The sequence below is a fragment of the Rhopalosiphum maidis genome, chromosome 2, assembly GCF_003676215.2.
Source record: "Rhopalosiphum maidis isolate BTI-1 chromosome 2, ASM367621v3, whole genome shotgun sequence".
In the NCBI taxonomy this organism is placed as follows: Eukaryota; Metazoa; Arthropoda; class Insecta; order Hemiptera; family Aphididae; genus Rhopalosiphum; species Rhopalosiphum maidis.
This window is the reverse complement of record NC_040878.1, coordinates 76,528,918-76,546,491: the sequence shown is the minus strand read 5'-3', so window position 1 is coordinate 76,546,491 and position 17,574 is coordinate 76,528,918. Positions and strand designations below refer to the sequence as shown.

The window sequence follows — 17,574 nt, the reverse complement described above, 5'->3', positions numbered from 1 at the left end:
GCATTTAATATAGTTTAAATAATATACAAAAAATAATAGTAGGAGAGGGGACTCCGCCACACTGAATCCACTATATTTTCCCGATTATTAAAGAATTAAGACTATGCGTTTTTTTCTTCAATAAAAATTAATACCTATCTACCTACTGTTATAACTTTTAGATTTTACTGAGGGAAAACTATACTTTTATTGTAATTTTCATTTAAAAATATTACAGAGTTAATATAAAAATAAAATGTTGCATAGTTAGGAAGGTAAGTGCACGAACATTTTAAATATTTTTTTAACTACTGATTCGAAATGTTTAAAATATGGTAAACAACTCTACAAGGCACAAGTAGGATTTTAAATATTTGATACTGTAAGTCAATTTTCATAATCAGACTTCATTTGCTGATAATTCTTTTCAAATTTCCATTTCTTAACATATTTTAGTTCATTATTATATTCTGAAAATAATGCATTCGCGTTGTTGTGAATAAATAAAAAAACATTGACCTTTTTATTTAGATTATCCTATATAAAATGTACGGTAAGTATAGCTTAAAACTGAAGTCTGTATATGCATTACCACTTACTTACCCAATTAATACTTAGATTAGGTGGACGGTAGGTAAAATAATCATATATGAACTTGTCACATCTGCATATTTTTTTTTTATGTATGATTAATGTCTTCAGCACAAATTACAAAACCACTGAGTTGAGGTTAATTTAAAACAATGTACCTACCTACTTACCTTCCTAGTTTAAATGCATAATAATTAGTTAGTAGGTACTGCTTCAGTACACACTTCTAAATCATGTTTCAATTATGGGTAGTTGGGTTATTATAAATAGATATTTACTATGAAGAATATACTTTTTCTTTAAATTTTTCACTAAACCTAGGTAGACATGGTTTTACCTACTCAAAATATATTATTTTTTTAAAGTAATTACATAAGTTACACTAGTTTATTTTTTGAAAATAGCGGTTGATTCATTTTTTATTTCGCTAGTTATATATAAAAAAAACTAATAATTTCTTCTAATTCATTAAGATTAAAAGTACTTACCTAGTTTAAAATATGTAACAATTATGTCACCGAGTTAATAGATAATAGATATAATACTAAAAATTACTAATTTAATCTTAAAATAGGTAGTGTTTAAAAATTAAAATACTCTTATCTTGATGACCGTCCCTTGTTTATTTTCCAATTATTCAAGGATATAATATCATATATCAGTATTATTAATTGTAATGAATTATGATAAGCCGGATTATGTAAGTAATTACTAGGCACCTACCTATTATTACATATTATTATGCATTGTCCATATTTATAATTTTTTCTATAACATACTTATTATTTATTATTAATGTGTATTTAAAATTAACCAAAATCTAAGTATAATTTTATTTTATGTTCTTTATTCTAATTTACAAATTTCTTTATAAAGATATAATTTTTCTAATTAAGTTTACAATAATATTAAATGTTACGATTAAAAAAAACATTTATTATGCATAATATATTTTATACTTTTGTATTTATTCTTTTTACCCATTTGAAATAAAACAATATTACGAAGAATTAAAGTTTGGATACTTCCCTAATATATTCTTGTTATTTTTATTCAATTATATTGATAGGAATATAGGATACAAACACGATGTAGGTACATCGTGGAGACGTGGATACAAATTACAAATATATAAATATCTTGTTACTGAAAACATGATGGTGGCTACTGGATGATAATATTCTTAATCTTAATTAATTACTTTTGAATTGTAGATATCGATATGTTATATTATGTATTCAATTAATTCTCATTAGTTTATTTTAATTTCCACATTATTATATACTGGGCAATTCTTTTATCATAAAACACTTGTTATTCCAAAAGGTATTCATGTTTTTGAAAACATTTTTTTTACATAGTTTCAAGTTGTTAAAAAACAACGTTTTTATTAAAAAATTATATTTTTAAATATTTTTTATCCTTATATATTTTTTTAAGATTTTTACTTTTTGGAATGACAACATAGTTTAAATTTCATATTTAAAAGCAGAATAATTTTCTAAGTATTTTGATACATAAAAATCGAATTTAGGACGAGTAGTTATGAGATATAAGTATTTAAAGTTTTGATGCGCAGAGTGGAGTGGTACGAGGGTACCCCGCAAAATGTTTGTCCACTACTCCGCTAATCTAAACTTTAAATACTTATAACTCATAAACTACTCATCCTAAATTCGATTTTTATGTATCAAAATACTCAGAAAATTATTCTACTTTGGAATATGAAATTTAAATTATGTTGTCATTCTAAAAAGTAAAAATCTTAAAAAAATATATAAGGATAAAAAATATTTAAAAATATAATTTTTTAATAAAAACGTTGTTTTTTAACAACTTGAAACTATATAAAAAAATGTTTTCAAAAAGATGAATACCTTTTGGAATAACAAGTGTTTTATGGTAAAAGAATCATCTTGTATTATTATATATATTCAAAATAGTTTAAAATACAAATGAAATTTATTTTATCCAAAAATGAACGATATTTTCTATTACCGCAAAATTGTTTTAAGATAACTTAAAAATATTTAATAAAAAATAATATAGATAGATAAGAATTTTTTGTTTATTTGTTATAGAAAAAAATGTGTTTAATTGTTAAATTATGAATAAAAATACATAATTGTAAAAAATTAACTAAGTAAAATAAGAATGATTGTTAATATTCTCAAATATTAAGGTGCTCTTTTAGATATTGTTTATTAATGGTTTAAAATTTAATATGTAATTCATTACCTAATGCTATATATTTTTTCATTTCTTTTATTAAAATTATAGTAATTACACAAATGATATCAAATGGATATATCAAATTTATATGGTAAATAAACCATATCATGTAATTTTTTTTCAAATTCTAAATATACTACATGTCATAAATTTTATGAACTATTTAACTAATGGTCTGATTACAAAAAAAAAAAAAAAACTAGATTAACATTACAATTTTGATAATGGCACCATATTGTAAAGTTAATTGATAATTACTATGATCTATATTTTAACAAAACATTTACACTATTTCCCAACTCCTAAAATGTAATTATATCAAATTATAAATATACATAATTTTTTACAGAACAAAATATTTTATTCTACAAAAGTTAGAAATATTATTGTGGAAGTATACAGTTTATGTCTTAAGCCCTATTGACATTTAACAATAATTACACTAAGCTATAAGGTAAATTAAAATTATTTTATTTTAAACAAATAATAAAATTATAAAGTTTGGTATTATAAGTTAAATACATATTAAGAATAAACTAAACATTATTATTATTTATAGGAACTTCGAGACTCACTAAAAACTCGAAAACATTACATTTAAGATTCTAATAAAATACATAAATATAAAATTGATGATTAATTTGGTTTACATACAAATTTATACATTTATACTCAATGAGCGTTTATAAAATGTGATTCTAGTGTTTTATTGGACAATGTTATAGTATAATAAATGATAATGAACATTCCTAAAACTAAAACACTATTAATCTGATGAAGGCATTCCTTTATAAAGTATAATGTTAAGTTACCATATAAAGAATTTCAAAATTGTAATTTTTGTTTTAAAATTATCCATCTCATAAATATTTAATACCTTGACCAATAGTATTTATGAAAAATGCTGTTCTTAAATAATGTTGCTGTAAACATTAATTTGGTTTTATCACAGTAATTTTTTAAATAATTATGGTTTTATGATAGATACATAACAAAAATAAAATAATATTGCAACTTAAAGTTCTTCATTAAATTGTTTATTTCTTCTTCGCCTTTTAGCTCTACTATTTGATAACAGTTCACATGCTTGCTGTACTTCAAAGAATCGATTTTGCACATCTTTTTTAGTTACGTCATCTTTAGCTTTGTCTGGGTGGTATTTTACTGCTAATGTTCTACATTGATTTTTTATTTCAGTTTGTGTAGCTCCTGATCTTAATTCCAACACCTTAATATAAAACAATAAGTGTTTATTATAAATGTTTAACTTTTATATAAATAAAAGTTAGTAAATGTACATTATTATTAATTTTAACTTCAAAGTAATGCTCATCAAATAGAACACAGATTTCTAAAATAATAATCTTGCACATTTTTAAACAAGCAGCAAAATGTTTGTTATTTGCTTGAAACTGTTATGAGTTTATGACTTATTAACACAACTGACAAAAATCCAAAAATATACAATTACATAAAAATTTGCATTCTATTCACGAATAATGATGTTGTAAAATTGTAGGTATAAAATTTTACATTTTATAAATTCTTTCAATTTTAATTACATAAATTTAGTTTTAAATTATTTTACATATTTGACATATTATATATATATATCTCACCTTAAAAGCATTCTGTTCACCCGAAGGATCAGACAATGAAACTATTTGCCGCCAAGTCTCCATCCACCCGTGTTCTTGAGCAAATTGCCATACATCAATAAATGATTGTTTTACATCTAACCACCAAGGTGAACTGAAAAAATGACCTAAAGCCTCGTGGAATGGTACTTCATCTCCTTCTTCATCAGTTACTTTGGCATTGAAATACAAATAACTACTCCATAAAGCCATGTATAATAAACAACACATACTGATAACCATAATTCTCCTGAAAATTGAATTACATAGTAAATAAACATAGTATAAAAAATACATTCACATATTTTTAAAAATAAATAGGTTATTTTGAAGAAATATTAATCATATAAATATGATTACACCTAACTTTATTTGAATTTCTATTTTATTATACCTAAATTCTTACAATTTACAAACATTATTTTTCATATATACTTACTTTAAAGTACCTGGAGTCTTTCGGGTTTTTGGTCTCCACCGTTTTTCCAAATGATCAAATGACCATGCTGCAGATAATATCATGATAGCAAACGATGTAGATTCATCAATATCATAGCCCCATTTATCAAAAATAAATGATTTCAATGGATTACCAACCATAGGTACTAAATATGCACATATTAAAGGCCATTTTAGAGATCCTTTTTCATGACCAATATTTCCCACAGCCCATACTCCTAAAAATGCATTAACAACAATAAGTAGGTAAACATTTAGTAAGTATTAAATTAATTTTAAATAATAATTTAAGAGCTTATATGCAGAGCCTATAAAACATTTTTCTTGATTTGTAGATTAACAAAAAAAAAAAATACATTTTAATTTATGAACTCTTACGAGTTATGCCATACGACAACTGATTATGTATCTAATGAAAGTGATAAACTCATATTTTTGTTTTTAATTAATGTAGAAAATACTATCTAGATTGTTGATTTTCTACTAATCATTAATGTTGTTTAATACATACACAATAGATATTAGACAAAGTAAAATTTGCTTAAACTCATAAAAGTCAAATATTATTGAAATAAATTAGAAGGCCAATAGATTCCTACAATTTATTAGAGTATTACAACAATAATGCCTAATATATTATCTTGGCTGTATGATTGAAAAATGTACTATTGTGCCATGTCCTATTAAAGATTATAAAACACGTACTAATGCTTGATGTAGGTATATAATTAATAGAAAAAATCATTTTAAAAGTGGTTTACATAATAGTATTACTATTTTAAAATATCAATTACTTACCTAAAGCTGCAGCTAAAGGAGTAAATACATGTAACCATTGCCAACTAAGACCTCCAACATTATCCTCAGGTATTGCTAGGGATACAACAGTACTGAAAAGATAAGCCACTACTACCATTCCAGTGAATCGAACCGTAGAAAACGGTGGCTGAAATATAGTAAAAAATGTCAGATATTAATTTTAACTCATAATAATAAATTCAGACAACTAAGTACTAGGTACATAAAACAATTAACTAGGTAATAATAATTTAGTTAGACTATTATTGTAACTACTATTTACTAATAATTATATTCTTATAAGTTTTAATTTATTATTTATGCAGTTGGCCTGTGATTTAGTAATAAATGACTAGGTAGTTACTTAACGACTTAACATTAACACTTACATCGAATTTTGGGATCTTACAACAATTGAAAATAAAATATAATAGGTAATACGTGTAGGTATGTACTACATAGTAAATGTCGAAGCACGAAGTAGATTGTCAGATTAGTTAGGATATGCTGATTAATTAGTTTTCAATAATTCTTAATTATCTTTTTATTGAATAAATATTTTACCTAAATAATAATATAATTTAAAAAATAATATTATAACATTTTGGTTTAAATTTAAATACATATTTTTATTATATTATTGATAATAAAATGCATAACTTGATAGTTGTCATTGTATTGTTACAAATGTATTCATTTGTTCTACATTTCTGTATATTGCTTTTGCTTAGGTCATAAATGCATCAATAACGATGATTTTCTTTAGTTCAAAATCTATAGGTCATAATCACCTCAACCTGTATGCGATTTAATTTTTAGGTTCTAATAAAAAAAATATTGTTATCATAATAAGTATTACTGTTTAAGAACTATATTAAAAAAAAAAAATGTTCGTACGATTTTTCAATCATAGTCGAGTATTGTGGGAATAAGATAAAAATAAAAAAAATATATGTTCGAGTTATTGTTTAAGGATAAAAAAAAATTTTAAAAATGAAACCTCACCTCCGTTAATAAGCCCCATTATGTCAAGGGCCACTTGCGCGACCCTCCCTTTACATACTGTATTTCTAGGACCAGTCAATGTTCGCCCACAATCCGCCCTAACGGATCATGAACACGTCGAGACGTACTCATTCACTTCCATCAAGTGGACGGGCGAATGGGGCGGAATTGAACGGCCGTTAAGCCGGTTGCACTTTCTGCATATGGGTCCGGGGACTTTCCTCAGGTCGAATTGTGGACAATCGGTAACCGCTCGGTTACCGCGCCAAGAGTGTAGACCCGACGGTAAGGTAATGGAGGTGAGGTGAAGTGTTGATGTTAAATCGTACAATATATACTTGCAGTCTTGTCCCAACCGTAACAAGTGAGAGCGTAACAAGATTAGAAACCGCCATCTGGTGACGATATTAGACGTCACTAGTTCGTTGGACGTGTGCAGGATATTGCTAACGTATTCGTATATAATATAATATTATTATTAAATATCCTATATCCTACCATCGAATCGTGATACCGTTGTTTTTGTGTAATATACAAAATAAATAAATTGAGTAATATTATCTCGAAACGGGTTTAAACAAAAAAAAAAAAAAACCCGTTAAAAAATTAATGGTTTAATATACGTGTTTGCCCGAATATGTTATTAATACGGTGAATAATGCATTTTATGTTCGAAAAACCAACGAAGTGTTCACAATGATCACTGTATGACTGTATCACCTGTATTACGAAATAATATTTTAGTTTTTAATATCTCATAAATACAGTATTATATTATTAGAATTATCAATGAATAACAGTCTAACTAAAATGTTACCACATAGCCAAAAGTAGAATATATTAAAATTCGCTGTGTCGTGGCATCGTGTTTGAAGTAGATACGATTATTATATTTTACAAAACCACGTCTCGTTAAGTTAATCAGAAAAAGTATTTTACACAACAAGATGAGTTAAGAACCCTCCAACAGCAATATAATATACAATTCATTTTCAGAGAAATAAAGGTGATTAACCTGCATGTGTTTTTGTGGTAGGTATTTTTAAGGTTAAATTCCGAACATGTCCCATGTCCAAGAGCCGAACTCTCGTCTCAGAAGGGGCCGGTAAACAAATGTAATTTTTCGAACATGATTTACGTTGGCGAAAAGAATGTTATAAATTTTTTTATGAGTTTAGATTTAAAATCAAGACTTAAGTCTATTTTCTCTATCAAAATGAAATCTAAGTATCGTTATACGATACCCATTCGCCTTTATTGAGGTTTTCAAAGCAGTAAAATAGATCACAGACAGCAGGATATATGTTAGGTAGGTACTAGATCTAGGAATAATATATTATATCAGAATGCTTATAAATTATAAAACTATAATATATAAATTATAAATAGTACTTTTTTTTATAATGAAAATACATAGCCGTATGCCCGTATAGATAATAATTTGAAATAGGTTTTATAAAAGTTATATATTTATATTTTAAATATTAGATGATATTTAGATGGGTGTCGCTGGTTTCCACCAAAAATAAACTTTCAATTTTCCGTCAGTTATAAATTATAAGCTTTTAAAGTTTGAGAACCCTTACCTAAAGATTTAATTATATTATATTTTTAAGTAACTATAAAATGTGTGTAGGTACATACCACACAGTTAAATAATAATTGTACACCTACAACTATTTAAATTATTACGTACGATTTTTTTCAAGTAACTATAAAAATACAATAATATTGTCTTTTCATATGTATTATATTATATTATCTTGGTCATTTTTTAAAAATAATTTAAGTAATATCTTTGTAATTTATTATTGTACTTAATAATGACTTGAAAGGTGGAAATTAAAATTTTTTATAAAACATTGCTTTATATTATTATATTATATGTAGCTGTATTTGTGTTCAGGTAAATTTGATAAATATTATAAGATTGATAATAATAATTGCAGGAAGTATAGAACTATACTCGAATTATCGGACTATTAAAAATAAGAAATTTAACCACGTCATATAAAACAACCACGTAAGTAAGTAAATAAGATAGAAACAGATATACTATAAGTAGGTATATACGACCGCAACGTCCGTAACCATATGTGTTATACGTGTTTCGATTTCATATATCATTTGTCGATCGTTTTTGGCCCGATAAAGGTATACATAGATATATAATATAAATATCTATATAGTATATACCTAGTTGACCTAATATATATAAAAAAACATAAATTTGTATCATGTGAGCCGCTTTAAATTTTTGTAGTTTTTTATCCGAATTCTTAAAATAATAACGATACAAGTAATGAATTCGAGTTTCAATATAGCCAACAAACGAGGTAAATGTAAACAATATTACCGGTCGTCAATGAATCGCTTCGATGCGTATATATTATAAAATATAGATGTTGGTGGAATACGGATCGTGTTCCATTTCTTTCGTCTGACACTTTTTTCAAACCGACCGAGACGTTTCCGGCTGTCTCCGAGTCACATCATACACGCAATGTATAAGTAGTTAAAAGTAGTTATTTATAAGTATGCCAACGTAGGTATTACATACGTTAGGAAAACCATATAGCCACATAGGTACCAATCACATATATTAATTTCTCGTAATGTTCAATAATTAATACACGTTGTATACTATATATAGGTACATGGTCTATAATTTATTGAAAACTTAAAACATTCATGTTGTATACATATAGGTGGGTAAAATTACAAACACATTAATGACTGATTTTTTAAGAAAAAAATTCATACTGCATACCCAAGTGTGAAAAAAGGCCAACATAACCTGCTAATCAGGGCTGAATTTAGGAGTTTTATACCTCTTAAGTTCGTGTATAATTATTAACAACATTATTACAAGTATGTACTATGTTGTATAATGACGTATGATGGCGAGAGTCCCTGCGTCCCTGCTGCTAATTAAGTTCTGGCATATTACTCCAAAAGCGCCAACATAGTAAAATTATAAATGAGACGTATGAGTAATAGTAAGTATTATTGGAATAATATAGCTAATAGCTATAATATATAATATAAGTATAGCTAATAGCTATACTTATATTCCTATTATTATAAGTGTCACACGTGACACTTCCATAATAATAATAATTTAATAAATAATATTAAATATGTTCGTAGATATATTACACCATATAGTGATCTAATAAAGAGAGGTAAATATCAAAATAAAATATCATGTAAAATAATTTTTTAAGTTCTTATAAACTATGCAAAAATTATTCTATTTTTTTTTCGCGTACCCAATCCACAGAGGACTAGAGGAGTATCTATGTGATTATAATGATTATTTACATGCCGTGTGAACGTGTAAAAGTCGAATTCACGTCGAACTAAATGCTAGTAATATTACGTTAAATTATTAAGAACTCTTCCCCCCAAGTAAGATGTTAAAAGTCCTACACAAGCACTCACCTTTTCGTGTACTCGCACCATGTACTCGACTTTTTTCATGTATTTCTCGTCTTTGTTGGCGTCGGCCACGTATTCACCGATGTAGAACAGGTCCCTGAGCCAACCAAACCCGAAATACCCACCGAACGTGCACCACCAAAGCACGCCTTGCAGGTCTCTACCCAAGTAGAAATGGTGCAGTCCGCAGACGCCGCCGATCAGCCACAGCAGATACGTAAGCGTTTTACTCTTGTTGCTGTTATTGCTGCCCTTAGGGTTGTGACTCCGATTGCTGCCGCCGCTCTGTCCGGAGACACTTTTGCTCATAATTCCTGGTAGCCCGAACATACGTGCGTATATTGGTAGGTATATTTGCAATAATATATTAATTTTAATTAAATTTAATACTAATACTGTACGTTAAAGTAATAATAAGGTGAGTGTATACACTGCAAATACGAGTGAAATGTCTGTGCCGGGCACGATACGCTGACGCGTTACCGATTCGTAATCGTTACTGTCGTATATATGAAAATAATAATAATAACATAATAATGCGATCGCCGAGCCCCCTATCCCCTCCCCTGAACACGTATGCACGGAGCTCTAGGCGTCTGGTGGTGCCGAACAAGTGGCACGGGTAACGGGATTTCCGGATGTAGGCCACGCAGTTCAACAGGTCTCCGGCAAACGAACAGCATTCACGATGATGACGTCACGGACAGCGCAGGCGCTCGCAAAGCGTTCAACGTCGAACTGGTTGTCGTGGGCCGTCGTGGACATTGCAGTACCTAAAACTAATATTCAAAATAAGTACATATACACAGAATAGAATAATATACGATTTAACGATTGTATACTTATGTAGTTATGTTTATGTATCAATACTTATTGTGCGCAACCACCTACGTAAAGTATACAATAAGGTACCTATAATATGTGTATCAGTGTATCGCCGTAGTAATCTAATTTTTAAATGTTTTTTATGACAACTGACAATATTTTCGAATTGGAGATGGTTATTAATTTGAGCACAATCACAATATTTGGTGGCATAACGCAAGTGTCATGGTCATGGAGTATTTTTTCTTTGCCAAATTCCAAACATTATGTAGACGAAAGTAAAAATAATATTAAAATAATGAAATATAAAAGCTTATGGGCAATATAGCCACATACAAGCGCGCCAAATCCAACCCGAGACAAGATTAAAATTCTAAAACCAAATCAAATACCTTGGAAATCGGGACTAGGGAGATTTTATAATTTCAAGCGATATGCAGTCAACATTGTAAACTGTTGATTAATAAATACATTCAAAATTATAGTTTTAGAATTTTTACTTAACTTCATAAATGAATCTCAATAAAATTATGTTATAATATTGTATATTTAAATATTATTATTAGTTATATAATATACGTGGCATTAAATTAACAATAATTTAAAAAAATTCCCAGTAGAGGCAATGGCCCCTTTGCTCTCCCTGCGGGTGCCTTTGGTCACTTAGGTAATATAATAATAATAATAATAAAGAGTACTTATACATAATAACACTTAGCAAAACATTTGAAACACATCTAAGTTTTATTAACCTTGTAGTCTTTTACAAATTATTATATTATATAGGTTGCCAGGTAGGTACACAATTTTTATGATAATATAAATTTGAATAAATTCCTACAAACCCTAATACTCCAGCCGCATTTGGGTATAGTTACTATTGGTATAGCAATAGCTCATAGGTATAACATTTACTTTTTACTAATTAGTAACTACTATAGTATTTAGTTTATTAAGTATTTAATATAGGTACACATAAATACATAATGTCATAATCCACGCTCATGCCTAATATAAGACTTACATTTAATGAGCTTTTGAAAAATATGTTTTCTTCATAGATATATTGGTGTGTTATAAAACAAAAGAAATATTATTGCAATAAAATATAAAAAAAATGACATATCAATTTTTTACACTCGTAAATATATTTTGATATTGTGGTATAATAAAATAATTAAATAGTTATATGACTATTACAGTATTACGGCTTAAAAGTTATAACTCATAGGCCATAGTTAATATATGTATCCGACAATAATCAGTGCTGTGTTTATACCTTTACAAAATATAAATATATGATTTTTATTATTGATTTCAATTTAAATGTTTGAATATGAATAAATATATATGTATCATGCAACAGAGTATTAGACTAGGTATTTATATTTTATTATGTAAATCTATTAGATAAATGGTAAATCATCCAACTTCCACTCCTATTGTATACATTTATTTATGTGTTATTTACATCAAAAGTATTTTTACACAAAAACTTTAGAAAATCAGATATTGCAGTTATTTTAATTTTTAACACAACGTTTGGCATAATTATTCTTATCACATTAAATTAAGGTTCTATAAACATAAACGCGTTAGTAATTAATAATTAGTATAGAAACTTAAGACATTAAACACTTTACATGGAATCGATAATCGTCCATAGGTCCATTTCTAATTTAATATTAACGAGGATAGCATACTTTAGAAACTTATTTAACAAATATATTATAGGTATTAGAGATAGGTAAGATAGGTAAACAAGAATTTACTTAGGAATACATTTTTGAAAAAAATACAATTTTAATTATTTTGTCAGTTGTCTTACATAATATTATAATATGGATAAGTACCTATCTAAATGTAGTGTTAAATAGGTACTTACTCGTAAATCGTATTACATTTATTTAAAACCAATATTATTATATCAATTACAGGTACCTAATGGGTACATAATGAGTAACAATATAATATAAGCATTTAAACCTTTTAATAGTTTCATTAAATATTTTCAATTACTTAAAATTAATACATTTTACGTTATTAGAATACCTAATCAATGGTTTCATATACTATCATCCGTATAAGGTATAACTATACTACTATAGGAATAATACGTATAGGTTAGGTATATATGATTCTAAAATACCGTAAAATTTTACGCATAACTGTTAAAAAACAAATATTTTAATATAATGCAATGACAAACGGTCAATAAATGACAAAATACGAGCGAAAATATACTTATTTTTACAATATAAATGTAACATCATAAAGAATAATTATATATGTATAATATATTATAGGTAAATAATATTATATATTTCACAATACATTATATACCTATTATACGTAATACCTAATACATATATATGTAGATATGCAAATATATCATTTATGACAAACGGAATTCTGTTCCATTCTACTTGGCATAACCATATTATTCACATACCAATTACCAACTAAATACTACTAATAATAAAAATATATAATAAACCTATACGGCTAACGATATGTACACCTAAGTAGGTATACAGTTAGTATTTTTGTATCATTATATTATGATTTATATGTTTTTGAAGTTTTTGTCCTGATCATATATGAGACAAAGCGGGATTATAAAAGTAAATTTTTTTAGATTCTTTTATAAAGTTTTCAAAATTTAATTTAATTTCAAAAAAACGCAATTACAATTATCACTTATTATATATTATAACATATTCAGTTTTAAAGTATACAAATAACATCTTAATTCTTAATGTATTTATTGATGTCATTAAACCATTGCGATTACAACTTAGATGGTAATTGAATTTGTGCCTGTTATTGTCTGTTAAATAGCTAAATCCTTTAAATTATAAATAAATAACACAAACATTTTTGTAAATTTACAATTTTGGTTATATTTTAATTTATCTTAAGACTAAGAATAAATCAACTTAGGTATATTATTATTATTTTTTTTTTTATATATAATTATTTAATTATTAGCTGGGAAAAAAATATATTTTTATATATTATAAATACATGTAATAAAAGTTTATAAAATCTCAGAATTATAAAAAATCTTATTAAAAAATAATTAATATTTAAAATATTATATTTTATATATATTATTGACATTTGACAGGCATATTATATAACTAATATAGGCAAGGCACTGTATAGATCTTTATATGGCCCTAATATAGGTACTTATTTCAGCTATCATCCATATTTAACTATTTAAAACTTAAAAATAAAGTTGACAATTTATTTGAATATACTTAAAAACTTGACTGAGTGTCTGAGTTGACTGTAAACCTCTAAAGCAAATCGTAAAAAATCAATCAAAAATTATCAGTAAATATGGTTTCCAAATTATAATACAAAAAATAAACATTTCAAATTAATTATAAATGTTTTACACTACCCATCGCCGTTTATTAAATACTAAAATTGGTATTACCAATATTATTTACAATTTTGTAGTATGTATATAAGAAGCTAATATTACAAATTATAATACATTGACCACCTCTTGTTTTTGAATTTAACAATTTCATATGTTAAACGTTATCGCTTTTTGTAATCATTGATTCGTTATCTAATATAGTATCTAAAATTCATTCATGAATCATAACTATTTTGATAATTCAACAAATAATTGTATTCTGATATTCAAAAGAACTTTTTGATTTTCGAAAATTGATGGACTTATTAAATGTTTTCGACAGAATAAAGTGTAAACCAATATTTCAGAAATGGCTTGTGGCTCATTATCACATAATGTGCTCATCTCGGAACTCGAACAGATTATGAACATTTTGGAACGAGGTACAATTGTCACAAGATTCTATTTGAAAAAGCGGCCTGAGAAACGAACATTGAGACTACGAAAAGAAACGCGACAGATTCTATGGTCCAGGACTAGTAGTACCAATAATAAGACATTTGATGGCTCTTGTAATTATATGTTTTAGTTTGATCAATACAATTATTGTATAATTATATTGTACCAATATGTGTATTTAACATTTTATGTCTGTTTAATCAATTAATTTTAGTGGACCTCAAAGATGCCAAAGAAGTACGTTGTGGTAGAAATAGTAAAGAATTCGATAGATGGCCTGATGAATTAAAGAAATTTGAAGCGACCAAATGCTTTGTCATATTTTATGGAAACGAATTCAAATTGAAAACTCTGTCTGTTGTTGGTATGTTTATTAATAATATGATTTATGATAAATTTATGAACTTTGAGGTAAATTATATATAAAGTAAAAGACAAACATAATTACTTATTTGGTAGTACCTCTATATCTTATGAATAACGGGACAAATTCATGTCAAGGTTATTTATAAATATTTTCATTTTGGTATTTTAATTATAAAAATATAAGGTATGATTATTTAAAATATATTTTTTGTTATTTTTTTAACAGTATAGTTTTAGATACTGTTTAAGAAAATCGATAACAAACAATGTTAAATAGGAAATTTATAACTAACTTAAGTAATAAAATGAAATAAACAAAACAGTTACCTACTTACATATTTTAAATATGGGTGCATAAATGTTTAGCTCTTTTATTTAAGTATAACAATTAAAAATATCTTTATTTTATTTTAATGCCGTGGTTAATTACATTTATATTTTTGATGAAAATTATATTTTTTATTTATTTATAGCTTTTTGATAATATTTACACAATTTATAATATTCTAGTTGTTCAATATTAATTACTTTACTTATGAAGACCTAAAAGTGCATTTGATAGGTATTTACAGAATAGTAATAGTTACTATATTTAAAAAAATTTAGTTTTATTTAACTAAAATCAATTTTTTAGTAGTGTAATACCATTATTAGTAAACAATAGCTTCTATTTTTTTAATTGAATCAAAGATTGTATTACTATTAAAGTAATCCCTTTATTATCCATAAAGTAGTATGGTATTTTGATAAAAAAGCATTGATTTTTTCATTTGTAAGCTAGGGTTTAAACAATAATGGTTATTATTAATTTGCATGACTTATATAACTTGTAACTCTTAAAAATTGAATATTATGTATTCAATATAATATGCTGTTAAAAAATTTGGGTAATACCTTAATGGTTCAAATATTTGCAAATAATGATTTTTTTTTTCGTGAACTAGATATATCTATGAATTGGTTCAAATTTAATTCTTTTAGAAAACGTATAATTTTTTGTGAAGTCGGATAGATAATGAATTGTTTATTATTAATTAATTATTATTATTATTAATGTTACACAATCTGTAAATTTATAATATATACAATTAGTGTTAGCAGTGATAGTGAATGAAAATAAACAAAACAACTTGTTTTATATATCTGTGATAATAGCTTATTAAAGATGTAATATGCTCATGGTATTCAAGGCTTTTATTTTAATTTTAGTTAAACGAGTTTATCTCTGTGTAAATATTTGGTGCAATCCGGCATAAGAAATTTTATTTTACAACATTAATTATATTATAGACATATTTGAATCACTTGGAATGGTTGCAAATGACAGTTTAGACTTGGTGATTAGAGGATTTTTTAATGGCGATCTAATAGTTAATGGATGATTTTTGTAATATTTTGGACGTGTGGAAAAGAAAGGTTTTGATAAAGTAAGTGTTTGGAGATATACAATTTGCAGAAATAATTTGAATTAAAAGGTTTAAAGAAGATTAATGTTGGTGACTTTGAGATGTACTTAAAATACATTGGTCCATATTAGGTTAAGTAATAATTTGTAGAAAGGATTTTATTATTTATAAATTAAATGTTTTGATGTAAGAAGAAGTAGAAGTTTGTAAAATCAATTATTTTAAAATGAGATATTTATCATGGATATGAGTTTCCACTATGTTAAACTTAGTTGATGGATAATATGTATGCCTAGGTAACAGGCATTTTGAGTGAATCAAAGCAGTATATTGTGTTGAAGTAGCTGGATAGTTTTTTTAATATTAAGTATGAAAGTAAATATATTATGGGTAATATGAAATATTCATTAGTTCACTCATTACTATTATTTAGATTTGTGTCTATATTATCAAGTCAACCATTTCATTGTCTACAAAATAATCTGTGGTTTGACAAATTTCATAAAAATTTAAAATTAAAATGTTCATAAAAATAAATATGCCATTAAACTAAACTTTAAGATATTATGCTTTTAGTTTTGCACCTAAAACTTATGTTATAGATCAAAACTATGGTTCCCAAAAAGTTATTTTATTTTTTACTCTAATAATTTGGAAATTTACTTTTGTCCCTTAAAAGTACAAATTAGATACAAATTTCTACCAAAAATCTCTTATTCACAAAAAAATGTCTTTACTTATTGTAATATCAATATATTCATAGACTCATAGTTCTGAATAGAATCTAAAATTAAACATATTTTGCTATTGAACTCAGGCGGATCCAGTAAATTTTAACAGGAGGTGTATAAAAAATATGTTACTCCTATATACTTTCTATTTAATTTATTAGAGCTAACTAATTTTTTACATACATTATTTGTTACACATATAATTTTTCAATAACTTCCTCTGGAGTAATTTTAATATCTCTTTTGGTGGCTTAGATAACAGGGGGTGCCCA

At 25.9% G+C, this 17,574-nt stretch overlaps 2 protein-coding genes across 2 annotated transcripts in view; one reads left to right on the top strand and one right to left on the bottom strand.

The window, feature by feature from the left end:
* Positions 1-3,459: 3,459 nt before the first annotated feature.
* LOC113553365 (dnaJ homolog subfamily C member 22) overlaps positions 3,460-17,574 on the bottom strand; it is a 15,270-nt gene continuing 1,155 nt past the window's right edge. The window contains exons 3-7 of the mRNA XM_026956670.1: positions 10,146-10,921; positions 5,697-5,844; positions 4,879-5,116; positions 4,422-4,689; positions 3,460-4,030 (exon numbers count right to left, since the gene is read on the bottom strand). Of these exons, the coding sequence (XP_026812471.1) occupies positions 3,818-4,030; positions 4,422-4,689; positions 4,879-5,116; positions 5,697-5,844; positions 10,146-10,472 (1,194 nt within the window). The 5' untranslated portion in view covers positions 10,473-10,921 and the 3' untranslated portion in view covers positions 3,460-3,817. The remainder of the gene's footprint in view (positions 4,031-4,421; positions 4,690-4,878; positions 5,117-5,696; positions 5,845-10,145; positions 10,922-17,574) is intronic.
* LOC113553363 (1-phosphatidylinositol 4,5-bisphosphate phosphodiesterase gamma-1) overlaps positions 14,584-17,574 on the top strand; it is a 23,844-nt gene continuing 20,853 nt past the window's right edge. Inside the window, exons 1-2 of the mRNA XM_026956668.1 lie at positions 14,584-14,912; positions 15,014-15,163. Of these exons, the coding sequence (XP_026812469.1) occupies positions 14,711-14,912; positions 15,014-15,163 (352 nt within the window). The 5' untranslated portion in view covers positions 14,584-14,710. The remainder of the gene's footprint in view (positions 14,913-15,013; positions 15,164-17,574) is intronic.